Here is a 21228-nt window from a genome sequence, read left to right as displayed (position 1 = left end):
AATTCACAAATTACAATTACATGTAATTATTGTATACAAATAAACACTGTAAAATAAAATTATTCTGGATATTCATTTAGTAGAGCAGCATAACATACTTCTGTTTGGCCTTGCAGGGACTTCAGAGGAAACCGAAATTTTCTCATAAAAGTTATGTGTCATACATTCTTCTGAAAAATTTAGATTTTACCTACCAATATTATAGTTATAAAAAGCCAATTTTAAGAGGAAAGGGATATTAAATTATTGGTAATACATGCCAATGGTGGCCTAACTAACAAGGTCTGAAAATGATGTGTCTTTTCTGCTCTCTGAACTGTATTGTGCTGATTGACAGGAAAACATTGGACTCTTCCATGTAAATACCACAATTCTGATGCAAGATTAGCTTGAAAAGTAAAGTGCTGTTTACAAAGGTAATCCTAGGTAATGTGTTAAACAGAAATATAATACTTAAATTTTAGGTTACCAACCATACGGAGTCATTGAACGCACAAATATAATGCATGATTCCTGGAAGAGGAATTATAAATCAACTTCTATTAACAATTTCCATAATAAATAATAAGCTATGCAATCTCTAATTTTAAAACATTCTTTTTCTTGTCTGACCTTTTCTGATAATTGGGTAACAGTAATGGAAGGTTTAAATTTGTAGTCTTGTGAGCTGGTGTTAGCTGAATCATGTTTCTTTTGACTTTATTATTATCTATAGTTAATTGTGGCTTCTCTTTTGAATGTCCTAAGCTTTTTACCATAATAGATTTTTGTCGAGACATTGGGAAAAGCGGTGGCCTTGTGCCATGGATGACAATTGGGGTAGATCCACTTTTTGCATTCTGTGATGAGGTCACCCAAGAAATTCTTTTGGTAAAAGTTTCTCTAGGAATAGGTTGCCTAAGTTTTGGTAGCGTTGACTGGTTTGATGCTTCGAATATTACTAGATGGGTTCTTTCTCCTTCATGACGTTGACAGCAGTTATTTGGAATATTGCCATCTGTTGATATGAGGTTTAAGCCTTGTTTTAAGAATGGAGGCATTTCATCTATATGTCTATTAAGAGGCATTGTCATCGCTTTCTCAAAGTGTGAAACTGATGGGTTGAAAGTCCGTTGGGTTTGGAATTGGGCAGATTGGTTTGGGTTATTTAGAGTGGAAGCCTCCTGTTCTTCAAGGTATATGGTGTTTTCTGCATGGTGTTCTTGCTGATTTAAATCTTTATTACTCAGGGGAATAAATCTTGCCCTAGCATCCAAATTCTGTTGCCTTGATGAGTCTGGGGGCTCCAGGTAAACCATCTCTCTCCCTGCAAATTTTGAGGCTAAAGTAAAAATAAAATAAAAGGTTTATTATTGAATGGTGTATAAAAGTATTAACTCATGTTGTTCATTTTGTAAATAAACATGAATTATGTGTGTGTGTTTTTTTTTATAATAAACTTGATTATCATAAAGAACCTTTAATAATACACAGTAAAGTGTATATAAACAATAGGAAGATTTACTTAATCACAGTTCCTATTCTATACCACACCAGGCTTGCTGTTTTGGACATCTATAATTATTGTTAAACAAAATCTAGGTGGTAGATACCACTCTTGTCTGTATACGCAGCACATATTCCTTGCTCTGTGTCTCTAATTTCTTGTAAAGTCTAATATCTAGTAATTTCTGAAACAAAAATCTTTCTGTAAAGCCCTGGTCCAGCAACAGTACTCCTAAGACACCAGTCCCCCAATCTCACACCGCATTATTCACCTATAGCAAGCCCCCGCTTAGCCTCGGGAGCCTGGTTGCATCTCCCAGCACTCGGTTGCCCCCAGGACTTAGTACAAAGGGGATGGTGTTTGGGGAAGTGCTGGCAGAGTACCAGGAGCCCACAGAGAAAACAGTACAAGGTTTTTACAAATGAAAATTCAGAATACTAAGCTTAAGGTCATACACCATATGATCAGTCCACCAGACGAGGTGTACAGGGGAAAACACATTAACAGAAAAAGGCCAACCAGGGACTCCACAGACTGCATATCAGAAGACTAAAGCTACATGCACACGGCTCAGGGCCGATATTGGACGAAAATCTGAAGTGTGTACAGTGCACGTCGTTCATCGTCCGAACAACAGTCCTGGTGGATCCACGGACGATGAACAACGAACTATCATATTGGAAGCGAAGGGGAAGAGCATGGTGCCTCTCCGTCGCTCTCCCCCTCCTCTCTCCATAGAGCAGAACCGTGCTGTATGTACAGCACTCATTCGTTCATCATGGAGTGCTTAGTCGTTGGAAAGGATCGTGAAAGATCCTTTCCAATGACTATATTTGTAAGTGTGTTGTGGCTTTACAGCTATTTGCCTGACCTCCCCTGCTGCTGCAAGTGACACCGTCAAAAAAAAAACAGGGTGTGCTGTCTTGTGGTGGCCTTACACTTTCATGACCAGAAGGATCTGGAACCTTGGCTGACTCTGTGTTTTGTTTTTGGCTTCTTAATTAATTTTTTTTTTCATAATCTCCTTTATTTCTATGTGTCTTTGAAGATTGTTTCCTTGGCATAATAATTTTCTTGGCTTTCCGATTTTCTTCCTACAGTAGAAAATCTCTTACATGTGCTTCCAGATATACAGTAGCTGTTCTATTACAGTATCTCAAGGGGGATGGGTTTCTTAAAGAAAAGATGTGGAGGTAGTTGTCAAGTATGCATTCTTCTCTGAAATATACTTAGAGTAGATATGGTGCACTTTGATAGATTAAAGTGTTTTGTTGGCCACTCTCAATATTCCATGGCTGGGGTACTTGTATGGGGTCTGTTATTTTTCGGTACAATTGTGAACTCATAATCAGACTCTTTTGTGGCAAGTGGCTGCTATCATGCAGTGGTCAGACCTTGATTTCAGTAGTAAGACTTTTGTACATTGTAAATGTGCAAGCATATTCAGCCAGAATCATTGGGTTCTATGGTTGCCCTTCAGCATTTGTTATCAGTTAATATTATTCAAAGCTTTGGAATATATCTTGTGCAAATATCATTAAAAAAAAAATCTCAAAATATTTTTACCAATGGTATTGTAAGTCTAAATGACTTTCACAAACTCACTAATTAGATTGGATCAATAAAGCGGGAATCTTAATTTAGGTGAATTAATCTATTCATTACCAGTTGCATGTTTTTCTAGTGCTTTATTATACTAGGATGTTTCATCTTGGTAAAATAAAAATAGTGCCTTACATATTCTGCTTGATACGGTCATAGATAGAAAGGCTGCAACCTTTGCCCCAATCTGTTTACAATATCCAGTGTTTCTAATAGCAGTCCTCGATAACAACTAAAATATCAGTTTATTTAAAACTAGCACAGACATATTAAAAATTGCCAATAATAAAGATGATTTTAAGATTATACCCGTGAATATGTAATATATGTAAGAAACAGAAGAGACACTGTTGAGATATTATACTGTTATACTTGGTCAGAAGTTAAGAAATATTATCATGAAACCTATCTGCAACTAAATATGTCTAAAATAGTTACCTTTTAGAATATTTTCTTGATTATCTAACATTATAGCAATTTCATCTTCTTGAACAGTTTCATACAAAGGAGAACTCTTTTTATTTTGATGTTCTTTTTTTTCATTTGGTATACTTGCTTCTTCATACTGTACATCATTCTCATTATCCGTGCATCTTATATGGTCACTGCCATCGTTGTCTTCTGTTTCTCCATTCTGCAAATACAGAGCAATGATTAGTCTTACATATACAAAGTGGAAAAGAAAGGTAAAAACATAGTTTACCCTATACACTGACATATACCGTATTTTTTGCAGTATAAGACGCACTTTTTCTTCCCCAAAACTGGGGGGAAAAGTTAGTGCGTCCTATACGACAAAGGTGTGATAAAATAACTAAAATAATATACTCACCCGATACCCGATCCTGCGTATGTCTCTGGCTGCAGCAGCGTCTGTCTCCTCTTCTCTCTGGCAGCAGCACGTGTCTTCTCCTGTCTGTAAAGCAGAGCGAAAGAAGCCGGCACAGCGCCACCTGCTGTTCCCTGTCCTAACTGCCGTACAGTGGAAACAAAGCACAGAGTGATCAGAAGGGGAATTTGAATGACAGAGTGATCAGAAAGGAATTTTGAATGACACAGAGTGATCAGAAAGGGAATTTGAAAGGCATAGAGTGATCAGAAAGGGAATTTGAATGGCACATGAGTGATCAGAAGGGGAATACCGGTATGAATGGCACATGAGTGATCAGAAGGGGAATAATCTTTCAGAATCTTTTTTTCTAGATTTTCCTCCTTTAAAATTGGGTGCGTCTTATATTCCGGAGCGTCTTATAGGGCGAAAAATACGGTATGTGAAGAATACTTATTTGTATAGTGCAATCACTACACTATAATCCATAGTTTAACCATTGTTAAAATGGCCTCCCTGGCAGGTGAACATACTACAGTAAATATTATTGACTGTTGTTGACCTTTTCTAAAAGTTGCCTAGCAGCTGTTGGGTTTTTCATACTTTATACTTAAGTCTTCCACAGTAAAATCTACCACTTTACAAACTAAAAGATCAGGCAAGTGGTTATTGCAGAAAGGCACAGCCAATGACCCCTCAAAAACCTGTCTCACTCGCCTGTTCGCGCGGGGTAAGTGTGAAAACGATGAGATGAGAATGCACAGCATCAGCTTTGATTGCCAGGGAAACTCAGCAATCCTGACTTCCCATGCATGTGCCAGAGATGAATAAACTGTGCGGGAGTTATGTTATCCTGGCATGGCCAATCAAGATGGCTGAAGATTTTTTCTGGGAATAAAATGAAAGGTAAGATGGCAGCACCCTGCAATGGATAGGTAAGTTGTGTGGATTAAGTTCCACTTTAAACCACCTGTACACACACTTACAGTACATAGTAGTATTCCAAAGGTACCTAACAACCTATTGGCCACCATGCAATTCCTGTGGGCCTTTCATCTCATTTGGAGCTCAAATCCATTAACAAACCTTAACTGAAACTCAATACAATTTACTTCTGCTAACCTTCAGGTGATGTCCCTATGAGATCTTACCTTTCAACCCCATCACAATCATGAAAATGTCCACACAAAAGGCAGTCGCATCAAACTTTTTTTTTGTTTTTCATTTGTCAAGCATGACATTAGTGTGTTACAATATTTTTAACAGGTTGCATAAAGTAATTGCAGGGTACTTCTAAATGGGACTATCTTCTTCCTATACTTAATTTATTTTCAATTGGAGACATAGGATGACCTAGTAGGGTATGTCCAACAGGCCGCACAACCCCAAGAAATAGGGGAAAATACATTTTGTAGACCTTTTCCTGGAAATGCTGCAACCTCTGTCCTGATATTCTCTTTCTTTTTCCATATAAAACATCATCAATCATGTCCATTTTCTACCGCATTCCAATTTAAGTTGTACATGTCCCTTATATATGCCATTTAAGTTCCATGTGTGTTCTTTGTGCACACACAATTGTATCAAACAATTCTCCTTAATTAGCCCAATGAATAATGGTAACTCATATGGATGTATTGTTTATTCCATAATGAAATTATCTAATCACTCGAAGTTGTGATATATTAACATTTTACAAATATTTAGCCCTCATAACCTAAGTGTCCAAAGAAAGAATAATGCACAACCTATCTATAAATTGTTAAGATTTACACTATGAGTACACTAAATATTTACCTTAAATAACCAGTATTTACTTGGCTTCTTCAGAATTTTTTTAAGAAGCAAATAATATGAAGCCATGACTGGTGAGGGTTTGTTGTTTACCACCAGATGGGTAATTTTAGAGATGTCAATATCCATGGTGGTTGCCATGTGGCTCAGAACAGCAGAATGTAGTTCATCTGGACGAAGGCTGCAAGAAAGATGAACTTAGTAAAACAGTCAATAATATAAACATTGTGTTATATTTGTAGTAACCACCGTAGACAGATGTATAGCTCAAAGCAAATACAACAATTGTGCAATATATCCCTTTAACTGACAACATATTATAGAGTATTTGTCACCGCTGACAGCTTTTAGATATTCTTCCCTCATCTTGAAATACAAGTAGAGTTAAGCTGCGTACACACTTGCAATTTTTGTCGTTGGAAAGGATCTTTCACGATCCTTTCCAACGACAAGGGACTGCACGATGCATGAACGGTGCTGTACATACAGCACCGTTCATGCTCTATGGAGAGGGGAGAGCGCGCAGCAGGGTGCCGCTCCGTCGCTCTCCCCCTTCCCTTTCATTAGGATCGGTTGTCGTCCATCGTCCGTGGATCCGGCAGGACGGTCGTTCGGACGATGGACGACACCGACTGTACACACGGCAGATTTTCGCCCGATATTTGGCCGATGCCGATTATCGGGCGATCCGGCAGGACGGTCGTTCGGACGATGGACGACACCGACTGTACACACGGCAGATTTTCGCCCGATATTTGGCCGATGCCGATTATCGGGCGATAAAAATCTGCCGTGTGTACGTAGCTTTAATGTTATCCTTTTACTGAATTTTAACATTTGTTTGTTTCTTAGGAACAGTCAGTAAAAACATTCACTGGTGTGATTGAGAGATTGAGTGTGTTTCTAATTTAAAATTTCTAATCTAATTTTCGCGAACACATTCTGCTTGTGTCGACATTGTGCGATTACATTACTTGTCTATTCCTTTAATTGTATTTATATTTATACATAAAGGCTCATGCACATTTCCTAATGGATTTTACCATTAGCAAAGAAGACTTGTACTATCGAACAAGGCAGCTACTTTTTCTTATATTTTTCTGGCTCTGCATGTTTTCCATAATCATTAGAATTACAGTCATCTTTTTTAAAATTATTTATACCTTGCCACAGTACTCTTCGCCATGTTGGGACCAGTAAAAGAATATGTTTTGTGTAAAGTTGATGATTTCACAGAGTGTGATGGTTTGGGCACCAAAGGTTATGTACCTGCAGGCTCCAGTAATGGAAATCTGGTATTGATCAGACTTAAAGCCTACTTATGTATTGGTACGCATTACAGAGAGCAGAAGAATCCCTATTTGCCTCATAGTAAAAAGCAGTCAAATGCACTTAGATTGACACTCTGCCTAAATCATATGTCAGCGGAGACACCAAAATGTAATGCTTTGTGCCTGTTAAAGTGCTAATTTGAGCAATGTATGTACCTGCCTGCTTTTTAACCCTTTTCCACATAAAATCTGTAAAAGAACATTCCAAAATACCGGGTACCATGCCGGGTATATGTTTATATGTATTTTCCTATCTGGGACAGAAGCTGACATATTTCACTGCTGGTAGTTTTTAATTCCAACTTAAGTCACCCTGGCAATCAGGAACCAGCCAGAGGGGTTCCTGATTATGTGATTACTTTCAGGCTGCATAGGCATTTGTTTAATTCCTAAATTGTCCCATACAATTCAAGGTTAAAAAATAATAATTTATGTGCAAAATCTTGTTCGTTAGCAGCGTTTCTCAACCTTGGTTCTGTGGAACCCTAATGTTCCTCCAGAGGTTGCTGGGGTTCCTTAAGCAATGTGTGCATTTCAGGTTAGTTACCATTGACACAATGATCTTTTTGGCTATTTGTAAGGGTGATATTGTTTCTCACTAGCCACAAAGATAAGAGGCCTTTTTACTGACTAACTAACCAATGTATTGTGAACCGTGGATGTACATATAGCAGGGGTTCCCTGAGGACATGAAAGTTATTTTAAGGGTTCCCCCATGTTAAAAAGGTCAAGGAAGGCTGGTTTAGAGTAATCACAGACTTTATTAGGAGCTTACCAAATTAAAGCCATATATATCTTTAAAAGAAAAAATGTTTTAGTATGCAAATTAGTAAAAAAACATAATTAATGTACAATCTGTACAGGGAATAAAATAAAATGTTTTATTCTGGTTTCCATCTCCTGCAGCCCCTCTGTCATTTCACATGTAAAGATTGCCACATTTTTATTATATAAAATGTCATGCCATGTACGGTCAGTTAAGGCCATACCATGAGCGGCGTTGCTTGTAAATGATGTACCATAATCCTGCTGAGACATATAGATTGCTGAAACAAGCAGTGTAAGGTTTAGTTAGGGGTAATTAAATTATATATATTTTTCTGGTAAAAATAATCCCCTATTTTATTATGTCTTCTGCAGAGGTTACGAAATAATTGGAATAGCTAGGTGGTAATGATAACAATCAACGTATTATGGCTCCCAGCGCTGTCTCATTATCCCCAAAGTTGTTTTTCGGCTAATGTTGCCCTTGCCACCTCGAGCAATCCTCTAAAGCCCAGCCATTCAGTTTTACTTTGTGTCTTTTATGATATCACGCTTTGCAAGTAACAAGGTGTTATGAAAACAACATGCTTTTTACGATTTCCTGCATTTAAATCCAAACATTTAAGCAACATGACTCTTTTTCTATGGTTATTATCATCTCATAACACCTGCTGTTGAACTCATGACTTCCAAAGTGTAAATGTGCAAATACAAGAAATAGTGCGGCACTCACAAAATAATGCTGGTAGGAATCTGTTCTCCATCATTTGGCACTGTACATGATGATAAACAGCAGCAGGCCACAATCAGGTTGCTAACATTTCCTGTGCCCACATTTACAACTCTCCAACACAGGATAAAAACACTCACCTGGCCAGGTTTTATTATTCTATATAAATTATGGCTAGTAACATGTCACATTAGGAATGCAGTTGAGATGTGGGTTTTTTTTATCTTTCTTCTTACGTTTCTAGATAATGAGTTATTCAATGAAGGGACGCACCATTCAACTGACTCTCTAACAACCTGTAAATATTTTGATGATTCAAGGGTAATCTGTGGCAGTTTTGCAAAGCTGCTAAAAGGGAAAATTTATTGGTAACCTGTGTAGAGCTGTGGTAAATAAATAAAAGTTACTGACCTGGTAATTTACTGCTTAACTATTTTTGTCGCATATAGAATGTGGGCATGACCCACATTATTACGGAAACGTCTGTCTAGTCTACTGCTTCATAGAAACAACCTAAGCTCTGTAAACTATGAAAACAAATAAATAAATAAATAAATAAATTTGTCTGATTATTCACTGGGCTTGATTTAATAAAGTTCTCCAAGACTGAAGACAATAATGAGTGAACCTGGGTTATCTAACACACCTGAAATGGATTTCCTAAAAATAATTTGCTATTAGTTGGCAATTTTTTTTCAATTCTTGACAAGATCTATTTTAGGTTTGTTGGACCAACCATGTTCTGCCATGATAGCCTATCCTCTTCAGTCTTGGAGAGCTTTAATAAATCAGGCCACTCCGTGAGATTAAAACGTCTGAGAACTTAAAAACAAATAGCTGGCAAAAAGCTTTTTTATTCTTACTTAATTTTGCCCTCAGAATTAAATGGTATAGCCAGGCCAGTGATGCAGCTATGTGACTTATCTGAACCCAGAAAGTGAGTGGACAATGGAAGAACAGCAGCAAAAAGATGAGGATATTACTCTTCCTGTGATTTTTGTAAGTAGGTGTGCAAACAGCATATCATGCTTTTCTTACTTCCACAAGCTCCTTTTAAAATTCTTTTAATACCAGTATCTCTTCAGACATTTGTATTATATAAACCTATACCTTGTGCAATTTGTCTATGAAACCTTAAACTTTCTTTAGCAGTCATGCTGTGATGCCTACACAATGCTTCCTTGCTCCCCAAATATACTACCGGTAGTAGAGCCCTGTGAATAATTCAATTCAATAATTTTAGATTTGAAACATATGGGACACCACCAGTTTTTGCCCTTTCTAAGCAATGTAACAGAATGGGAAGTCGGTTGGCTTAGTGCAAACATTAACATTAAGAAAGTTAGAATTTGCATAGAATTTTTATCACTATCTGTGCTTTTATGTCTATGTTTTATTTTACCTCCACTGAATTTAAACATGTCTATTCTTGTTCATCTTATTTACATTAAGGATCGGTGGGATTTGTAATTTACACAAGCAACATGAGATTCTTTTTTTCATTATTCGCAGTACATAACAAGAATTCTGCATTTTTGGAGAAGAAAAAACAATATTTTCCTACTTGCTGAAAATGTTCTTAATAGGAAAAAATAAAATGTATCCATGGAGCACAGTCAGGGACTACTAAGCTGCAATATATTACATTTTTTAAAATATATTTATACATGTTTTGGGGTTCAATACAGTTTTTGCAATTAAAAAAAAAAAACAAGTAATACATTGACTTATATACTTTTGTTCTGACTACATCTCAACATACTAGGCAGTTTGGAGTAACATACATTAAAGGATCAAACCTTGGCCAGGACAATATCTTTATGGGAGTTGTATGTCCTCTGGACATTCAAGTTTCCTCCCACATCCTCAAAAGTGTCCTTAAACTTTGTTAAGACCATATGACTATGGTAGGGACATTAGGTTGTGAGCCCCTTTGAGGAACAGATAATGACATGACTATGGACTTTGTAAAATGCTGCGTAATATGTCAGCGCTATATAAATACAAGTTAATAATATATACTGTAAATGTAAACCTAAAATGAGTAATCACAAGGATATGAAAAAAAAAAATAGCAACCAATGCGCCTAAATACCTATCCAATCTGGAATAAATGCCGTTCCACACACCTGTTAGCCTAGTTTGGTGATTTGGGATCTTCAACAGAGACCAAATGACTCTTCTAATAAAATTAGGAAAGCTTTGTGTCATTATGAGCTCTGCATCAGCAGTATGTTCTATACCCGATGCACAGGGTATCTGTCATGGATCTTCACATTTACCGAATTTTCCTTGAATTTTGCCATTCAGTTGATTTAGTCCGGCAGCATCAAAGAATGCAGATACTGCTAACATTTTTATTGTGTTCAATGTTCTTTGTCTGAAGGGATAGAGAATCATTCCAAGGTTCAAAGCTTGGGAAAAAATGTACTTGAAATGCACAGCTAATAGACATGTAAAAAGATGACAAGTGTCTTTTGCAAGTACACGATTGGTATGTGTTCTTTGATCATTGGGAAAGGATTTGAAGCAAGGTCTACTCACATTGCCATTATCAAATATGCCTCAATTAGCCTAAAACACAATAGAAAACAATCTAGGTTTTTTTGGCATCATATCATAAAAAATTTGCTTATCTGTCCCAGCAAAGGTTGGCAAACAGGGAAGGAGAGACTCAGGAAAAAATCAGGGAGCCGAGCGAATAGCCAATATGGCTAATATGGTCTCATCATCTAAAAAGACGATCTTCAAACCCAAATTTTCAGAAAAAAGCCAATGGCTGCCTGAAAGAATTGTCCCTGCTCTCCTCCTTATTATAGCTCCAACAATCCGCCATGGCTGACGCAGTTCCACGTGGGCGAGAAGGAACCAAAGTGGTGCAAGCTGGAAAGACCTGCCCCTAGAAGCAAGTCATTGATAATATACATATATCTTATACTCATGGACAATTTATTTCTGTGGTACACCTCAATTAGAAGTCATGCAGGGAGTAAAATAGAAAAACTGTATAGAGAGATTCAGGCAAATAGACTGGTGGGTGTGGGAATTTAATAATGTATTACCCCAATAATAATGTAGAAATTAGTTGCTCCTTTCTAATGGTTTAAGCTGGTTTTAGTCCTTTGCCACCGCCTTACGGAAGTGAAAAGTGATAAAGTGTTTGTACTCAGTTATGGAGTGAGTCACCAAAAGTAAGGGGGTTTAGTGGCAGGCTGTCAATAAAAGAAGAACAAAAATAAATAAATATGTGCAGCTCGTTTGGACGGTAACCCCAGTATTTGTGATAGAGAATGAATGCAAAAAAGAATGTCAGCTTTTTAAAATTACAGTTGCTCTCATTGAAACTTTGCAATTTAAAATAATTATAAATAAATCCTATGTCACAGCAATGTGTCAGCTGGCACCTATCCTATATGTGCCACATGTCCTTTAAAACAAGACTCTAGTTATTACACACATCCATCTTTCAAGAATTTAAAAAAATCATAAACTGAATTTTCAAATATTGAAAATTACAACACAATCATTAAAAATAGGGTATTCAAAGCTTCATAGAAAATAACTGAAGGTTATTTTACTGCACTCCATTGAACTCAAGGGGGCCTATTTATACATTTTTTCAAGCAAGACTCTTTCCTTTTGAAGACTCACAAATTTTTGTAATAAACTGCAAAAATCTGTAAATTCTACGTAAGAGGTTTTCAGACTCTTGCATGACTCAAACCTTTATGAATGGAACTCCAAGTTTATTCAGAATTGCAATTAGTCATGACATTCGCCTACAATGAAGGCTTACCGATTTTTATATGATATGGAACTGAGCCGTTTTCGCATAAACCCATCATTTAGCCATTTGCTGTCCATAGCTTCCTTTACAGTTGGACGTTTGGCAGGGTCCGGCTCCAGAAGAGTGTGGATGAATCGGATGGCACCTGAGTGAGACAAAAAAGGGGAAGCGATATTAATGTGTATTGCAATGATATAAAAAGAACTCTAAGCATGTTCTGACAATTGTAACTAGAACAATAAATCACATTTGTCAGCAAGATAAATGAAAGAAAAATTTGACTATAATTCTACTTTAAATCAATCACCAAGCTGATAACTCCTTGTTGTTTTTCATTACTTAATTGCCAACTTCCTGGCCTCTGCGTACTACTGTGCTCTCTAAAGATTTTGCATTCTATTTAAGATTTAATACGCAGTTAAAAATCATTACAAATGTCTTACAAAGGAAGGACTGGTAAAAAAACACTCATATCAATAGAAAACGCATTATTTGGAGTTATTGCTAAGCACATTTATGTTACACAAGGAAGAGATACATTTTCCATTTGTGTAAAAGAGAAGACCCAAAGAACATTCAGTCTTGTACATTAACAAAACACTTTATTTGAAAAAATAACATGCTAATGTACTCTTGGTGTGCAGTTAACTATATGGTGAACTGACCATCTAAAGTCCCCATACGCCAGTTAATCCCATTATGCAAGTGTTTCTCAACCAGGGTCCCTCTAGAGGTTGCTAGAGGTTCCATTAACATTGAGCAATTTGTGCCTCTTAGGTCAATTTAAGAGACACCTTTCATCTTTCTTTCATATAAATTCATTTTACTAATCTTTCAACATTTATTGGTTTACTAAACTTTCCATTTGAACAAAATAATGTTTAGCATCATCAAACTAAAGTTTATCAAGAATAAGGGAGTGAAATGAAAGAACATATACTGCAGTTTCTTGTGAAATATAGAAAACATGAGGTACAACCAGAAAATATAGGGAGAAGTTGCGATCCGATACACAGAATAGAATGGACAGAGGTATATCCTATGACCAGGCTACCCTTATCTAACTGTAATTATGTTAGTTACTATGGTACATGGAATATAGCATTTTGTATTAAGATTTTTAAAATTAAGGTAGAATCTTCATAATCATCCAGAGAAGGATGTTGGTCCTCTGCCAAGTTAGCCAAATAACTATATGTCAAATGGTGAATCCATATTCACTAAAACTGATCCACTTGTTGATTTAGATGATTTACACCAGACCTTACTTAAAAAGGACACTTGAAGTCCTCAGTGTTGCTGAAACTTTCCACGTTGATGACTGAGCCACTGCGATTTTGCATTTCTGGTTTCAGAAACGAGACATCTATTTTTACTTTCATTTCTACTGTCAGATTTCTTTGGCAATAGTCAAATATGTAAGGGTTTGGCAGGGGATCGAAGGCTTTTTTCCGACCTCTAGCTGGCTTATCCAAGGTTGCATGGGGCATTGAGCAGATTTATTGGCCTCATCTTCCTCTATTCAGTGGATTTTTTCTAAGCTTTCCCCTTTGGTGTAGTCTATAACTAGAGATGCCATATGTGAGAGATTAATAGACCCTAGAGACTGTATGTGGGTTTGTAGCAACGTTTACACATTTAAGGCTATGCACTGGATGTTTGGCCATAACCAGAGTAATATTGTGTTGAAGACTGATGTCTCTTAGAAACAAATGCAACATCATAAAAACTGAAAATTTTAACTGCTAAGTGGATGAAACAACACAATTAAATGTAAATCTATTGAGTTAGTGATTAAAATATGCAATTTAAAACTGACTTCACTCTGACAACACTTGGTGCGTTCTTCCAAGTCCTATGCCCCAAGTCAAGAACCCAGTGGATATTATTGCTAATGCATCTTTTTCAGAAGAAGGTCATCAGTGGAAGACCTTTTTTTTTTTCATGATATTTTTCCCTAACGCAATGTGTGAATTTACATTTTTAGGATGGATTAATAAGTACCTGTTGAAACACCACGAGGAACCGGGTTGATTTCCAGATTCACCATTTTCTGATGTAGTTGTTTAATGTTAAATGGCTCCACAGTAAAGGGAAGTGTTCCAGTCAGCATTGCATAAATACTCACTCCTCTGAAACAGATTGCACAAAACTTTCATAGCTTAATTTTGTTCTTTACAATAATACATTTTATTAAACATGGTATAAATTATAACAATGTATTAAGTCTGTCACTTGCAACTCCTGTGACAGAAGGATTATTAATGCTTTGATTAATAATGCTTGGGTCCTTCAAAGCCTATCACATCCACGTACGCAATGGTTCTATTTACCTCCTCCACTTCTACTAGTACCACAGCACAGTGATCAACAGAATGGTTTGAGGTATGAAAGGTTTGGGCATTTTATAATAATATATATATTTTTTTAATACAACTGGGAGTGGATTTTTGTCTTGTTTTTTAAGGCTAGAAGTCTGTATACCTCATTCATCATTGTTGTTTTACAAATTATATTTTTTGTATGAAATCCCTGTTTTACAACTAATTATTTTAATGGAAGGTGCTTTAATGACTTACCGTGCACTGCCTTATAAGATAATCAGCTATTGCATAAAAAAGTTGCTGGTTGCAAAAAACTTAATACAAAATATTTGTATAAATGTTTATTTTTACTAAACTTTTTTGCTTTTAAACATAATACATATATAAAATAAATATAGAAAATACTATATATTCATTTTAAATAGAAATTGGTGCAAGGAATTTATAAACATTTGTGGTTCACTGTGTAAGGCTTTGGTGTGGTTTAATGGAAACCGGTCTATATATAATGTGTTTTTGTAGTAATGGACATTTAGATCTTTAAAGTTTTATGTAGATGGCAATCAACATGCCTGATGTCCACAGGGGCATGTATTTTTTTTTAAATAATGAGATAGACAGAAAGAGAGAGAGCTAGGCTACTGCACTTCATTTGCAGTACATTTACAGACTGCACATTCGATCGCTGGCAAATGTTACTAGTATATGTTCATAGCAATAGCTCATAGTTATAACAGTCAAGGTAGCTGTTATATGGCCCAGATGTTTTTTCTTAACTTACATTCTGCTTCTCATGTTGAGGTGCTCTGGAACTACCATATGTGTGGTGTAAATAAAGTTGGTTGAAGAATGTATTCTATCAAGTTTGCACTTCTTGAATCAAATAAGATTAAAAAAAATCAGGAATCATGGTCTATACACATTTGATGCTTGTCAGAGTGTTCGTTTTTGGATCAATATGACACAACTAGCCACCAACTAATTTCAAAAGCACAGCTCATTAATTACACCATTTTATTTTTTACAGGTTTCCTTCAAGTAGTAATATTAGAAAACTAAAACCATTTATTAAATTAACACTACTATTTAGCAGTCATGGCAATGCTGATAAGGTCAAACAATTCACCCAAATAATTATTTACATTTGGAGTATACCAAACACCAGATTACAGTCTACACAGACCAGGATAAAATGGTAAAATACAGCACATCTGAACAGAACAAAAACTACTCAGCACCCAAGTTAATCTATTTATATGCATCTAACAGATTGATTGTGCCAGAATTATCACTACATGTTGTACCTTTGATATTTATGGTATATGTACATTTTCCCACAGAGAAGGATTAACAACCGTTAAGTAACAGCCCAATGAAGCAGCCACTTACAATATTTCCTGCACAAATGTACTACAAACAACAGCAAAACAATAGTTGTGTATATTACTTCAATTATATATACTTACATGGACCAGACATCAACCTTCGGGCCATATTTTTTATTGGCTAATAGTTCAGGTGCCGCATATGCAGGACTTCCACATTGAGTGTTAAGTAAGTCTTGTGAAAGGCCTTCACATTTTATGGTGTTACTTAAACCCAAATCTGAAATAAGTAATAGGAAAAATATGCGTTGTTAAAGAAGAATTCCTAATTACAACTAGTTTTAACATTTCCTTCCAAAGTTACATTTATTCCATGTAGTATCATACAAATAGGTGACAACCCCTTAATTATCAATTATGCCACACCACCATTTAATTGGGTTTGTACAATAGCAGTGGAGGAAGAATAATTTATTTCCAATCAGTTAACATATGAATCATTTATAGTACATTATTTGTGAATACCTTAATAACATCAGTCTTTTCTCAATAAAAGTCTTTTCCTAATGGAATAATGAGTTCCGTGAGTTTCAAGTTCGAGTTCTTTTTAAAAGGACCCATACATTTCAACAGGTTTGGTCCTTTACTGGTGTAGGACTAGGGAGCATTAGGACCTGAAGTGTCAGGGAATTGCAGCTCCTATACATGTACAGGTAGTACAATGCCACTAATACAATGCCATTATACCAGCATGGTAGATGAGTTACACTCCACCAATAATCAGGGCACCTAAATCTTTTTAAATCTAATGTATAGGAAATAATTCTATTTATCTAATTCTATTTGATTTCACCATTGTTAGAGCTCATTAAATCTATCTCCGGACATGCAACCCACATTAAATATATGAGATGAACCTAACTATTTAATTCCCAAAATTTTAAAAATAATAAATGCCAAAAACATTGCCCTCTTATATGTATATGTGTATTTTACTTGTATTTTACAATTCATGACTTTAAGAGAAGCTGAAATGACACCTAGATAAGTTTGAAGATAAGCTTTCAAAATAGATTTCTATTGTTGGCATTATGAGTGGCCCATAAAAAACCTTAAATGGCTCTTGTAAACGCCCAAACTACTTCATCAGGAATGATACATTAAAATTAAGATGGAACATCCGTGGTTTATATTTTTTTTGGATCATACATTAGATATAAAGGAGTATCAAAAATACATATGGGAAAAGGCTTTAATTAGTGGTGCTTGGATAGCTCCAATTGGAGTCCATTGGGAACTACTCTGACCTTGGATCACAGCTTGGATTTGAGCAGTCTGATTTCTTATCCGATATTACTGTACCTATGACATATATCGTAGGTCACAGGACAATGACAGCTGTCTTTGTCCAAAGGCTAGATTAGCTAAACCCTACTATACTTGTCATGGACAACTGGTAATGTTCTAATGACTTAAAAAAAACACAAAAGAGCACAAAGCATATTCAATACACAGTGTAATAATTATTACATAAAACTAAAATAGATGGTGGTACTGTAATTTCTTCTAACTCATTGTAACTGAATATATATAAATAGAATATCGGCAAATATAAATGTATAACAGTTTGAAAGTGGAATAAACTCTCTTGTATTAGGATTTGAAATTGCCATTGTACTGCACATGTAATCAGCTATTCCACAAGCCATTTGAGGGCTTAAAGTTTAACTTGGAGCCAGCCTAAGAATATTGTCAACTGTGATAGTTATCACTAGATGCATGCTTTCAATGTTGCATATACTGCCTAATCACTAGTCCCAGAATATAAATCAAAACATGCTGGACAACAGTATTGGCATGTTTAAATTATTGACATTTATTTCTAGTTTAGCTTTTGTTTTCTATGATAATATCTACCTACCAACAATTTTAATGTTGCCATTTTCATCTAACAGGAAATTTTCAATTTTCAGGTCCCTAAATAAAAAAAAAATATAATAAATAAAAAACAAAATTAGTCATTTCAATATATTTTTATAGGGAATACAGTTAAACTTTTTTTACCTTGAGACTTTTTTACTACATTTTACCATTTTACCAGTTGTAAATTGGACATGTCAAAGTTTGGGATTTATTATATAATGAAACCTAATTCACTTAAAAACTTTGACAAATGCAAGCAAATCTTTTCAATATATTTGTATTGGGGGATTATTTTCTAGGACGACCTTAGTATTACTACTGCATAATGTAGTCTACTTATATGAAGAAATGTAAGGAAGCTTTGCACTGTGATGTAAGTAGAAAACATCTGAATGTGTTTTAAATATTTTGTAAATATACCTAATATTTATATTGATCACACAACATGCTGAGCACCAAAATAAGACAAAAGATAACTCTTAATTGGTTGATATGGGCGCCTTTTAAAAATTTAGGCGGATAAAAGCTGCTTAGAATACAATTTTGAAAATACATATATGTATAAGCCAGGATTCTAATGATTTTCAGTACTATGATTTCTAGGTTTATCTACATATTATGGTATGTCATCACATATTGTGACATTGATTTAGCACAGATGGACAATCTTTTATATTTACTCTCAGATATCTATTGCCTGGGGCATCTCTGTGAGGTGTGACATTGGTAGAGGGTATATGGGCAAACAATAAGTTGTTTTATATAAAAATACTGCAGCTTTGTTTCTGTGTCTTTGGTTGAGATAAGCTAAAACTCCAGTTATAACATAATAAACCAAAGCAAACTGGCTTCAAAAATCCATTTACCTATGAACTATTCCATGGCAATGTAAGTGCTCCACTGCTGACATGATCTGTCGTGCATATTTTCTTACTTCTTTTTCTTCTAGCTTCTTTTTGTCACAAATTCTGTCCATCAAGTCCCCTCCTTCACACAATTCCATCACCATATAATAGGAGTTTTCGGTTTCTAGGGTTTCATAGAGCTGCACAATATTTGGGTGTTTAACCATCTGATGTATCCGTGGCTCCCTCTTCATGTTCTTTAACACATACGAGTCTTGTTTGGCCTTTTTTTTGTCAATGACTTTTATAGCCACCTTTAAATAAAACACATTGTTAAAATTATGTACAGGTAATACATAAGGTTTCAGAAACATGTAATCATATTGATTTCGCTAAAGGAGTTTAGGCCATTCACTAAGAAATGTGAATTATCAACTTACAAAGGTATTTTAAGTGAGCGTAGTGAATTAGGTGAAGCTCTGCTGACTTTAATCAATGTGCAAGAAGAAGTTTTATGTTGTTTTTACATTTTGCCTATGATTGGGTAAGGTAATTTTCATTACATTCACAAAGCTAAGTGCATTAATAACTTGATTTACCCTATTGTTTCTATATTGGGTCCTTAATTCACTTATAAAATGCTAACATTACTAAATGTGTGTCTAAACAAGGCAATCTAAGTTATTGAGTTGTGATTTTAATAACCGCCATTTGGATCAGTAGTAGTCCTATTTTATGTGCAAATTACACCAGAAGCCAAAGTCCTTCATTATCAATTATACTAATGAATGCTTTGTAACTGTTTCAGTGCTTGCCTATCTTAGAATTCAGTCTGTATATAAATGCCATATTTAGATTTTGGATTTTCGTTGCTTCGTTGCTCTTGACTTAAACCATTTCTGTATATCCTAAACCCCAGCCTGCATGTTCATTCCCCTCTGAAGTAGGATTTACCTTTATATTTGGTAATTTTGTGATCCATAAAATCTTAAAGATTAAACAACGAGACTGTCAGCTTGGTTTGGTGCACTTTGTAGTAGAGAATATAAACTAAATGAGATCTATTTTATGTTGGTCACGATTAACTGACCTCAAGCATATTACTCCTATGATTACAGATGCAGAACATTTCAACACAATGCCAGTCAAGAAGGCCATTAACCACTCATGACTGGTCTCTTCCCATACTTGCTTTTTTTGTATTATTCCCATCAACATTGTATATATTTTTAAAGATAAGACTCAGTTTAGTACTAATACTGCAATGCTTCCAAGTTAAAGGAACTGTCCCCTTTTTTGTTAATGAGAAATACATTTAACAGCAATTTGTGTATTTGTAATGGGGTCCTTGAAGCCACATAAAGACTAAAGCTGCGTACACACTTGCAATTTTTGTCGTGACTGTACACACGGCAGATTTTCGCCCGATAATTGGCCGATGCCGATTATCGGGCGATAAAAATCTGACGTGTGTACGTAGCTTTATATTTGTTGTTTAGCACTTCTGTTGTTGTTTTTTTGTATTTTTAAATACTTTGTTACTAGAGATAGATAAACATTAAAAGTCACCACCAGATGTATACCCCACCCATTCAAATCCAAGTAGATTAGGGGAGCAAGATGTATTTCCCAATGCTAGTCTTGAATATTTGTTAATAATTTGGAATCCCATATTGGAATACTAGTGCCATGTTTTTTTTTTTAAGACAATTGTCTAGTGCCAATGCTTTTTTTTTAAGACAATAAAATACATAGCATGTTTTGCTGTTGCATTCCAGAAACTAAACTGCTATACTTTTGATGCAGTCTGAATCCAAAATTAGTAGACATGAAAAAAAAATGCAATACAAAGATTTATTAATATCAATATTAAAAAAAAAATATATATATAACAAAATACTACTTTGCTACAGACATGGTTTTATCATCACCTAAAGTCATTATATGTTATCTCTTTAACCAAAACATATTCTGCCATGTTTCCATACATGCAAACATATAAAGAATATATGATTGATAGATGAATAGTTACTGAATGTAGATAGGATATGAGAGGATCTGAACTGGTGATGAACTGATCATCATAAATTGTCCTACTAAGGTTTTAGGTGGATTACATATCACTTGTTGGGTTTCCAGGCCATTATTATTATTTTGTTACTAGGCTTTGATTGGCATCACAATTTTTCATGATTTCAGTTCATTACCAAATAGTTTTGTGGATTTCTAGAAAAGTTGAATACTTGAAACAAAATACCTTTAGTATGGTTATCTCCAATATATATCAGCTGAACAGCAGTTTATCTTATGCTAGGTAAGGGTTGCAGTACCTTTTGTCCTGTGGGTATGTGCATTCCTTCCATTACTTTTGCAAAGGATCCTTTATTGATCATTTTTCCAATTAGATAATTTCCCACACGTTTAGTGTGAGGAAAGTTCTTTGCAATGTCTTCACACATCCTGGAGAGACAGGTAAGTATCTGTATT

The 21228-nt window shown here is 35.3% G+C and overlaps 1 protein-coding gene across 1 annotated transcript; it reads right to left on the bottom strand.

Moving 5' to 3' along the window:
- Positions 1 to 569: 569 nt before the first annotated feature.
- Positions 570 to 18995, bottom strand: LOC140329800 (uncharacterized). The gene is made up of 8 exons (XM_072410194.1): positions 18763 to 18995; positions 17895 to 17950; positions 16115 to 16253; positions 14329 to 14456; positions 12334 to 12469; positions 5715 to 5892; positions 3527 to 3722; positions 570 to 1321 (listed from the first exon to the last, which is right to left on the bottom strand). The coding sequence occupies exons 1-8, from the start codon at positions 18993 to 18995 to the stop codon at positions 570 to 572; spliced, it is 1818 nt and encodes a 605-aa protein (XP_072266295.1).
- Between the last annotated feature and the right edge of the window lie 2233 nt (positions 18996 to 21228).

Source organism: Pyxicephalus adspersus, chromosome 4 (genome assembly GCF_032062135.1).
Source record: "Pyxicephalus adspersus chromosome 4, UCB_Pads_2.0, whole genome shotgun sequence".
Lineage (NCBI taxonomy): Eukaryota > Metazoa > Chordata > Amphibia > Anura > Pyxicephalidae > Pyxicephalus > Pyxicephalus adspersus.
The sequence above is the reverse complement of the archived record's forward strand: the minus strand, read 5'-3'. Positions and strand labels throughout refer to the sequence as shown.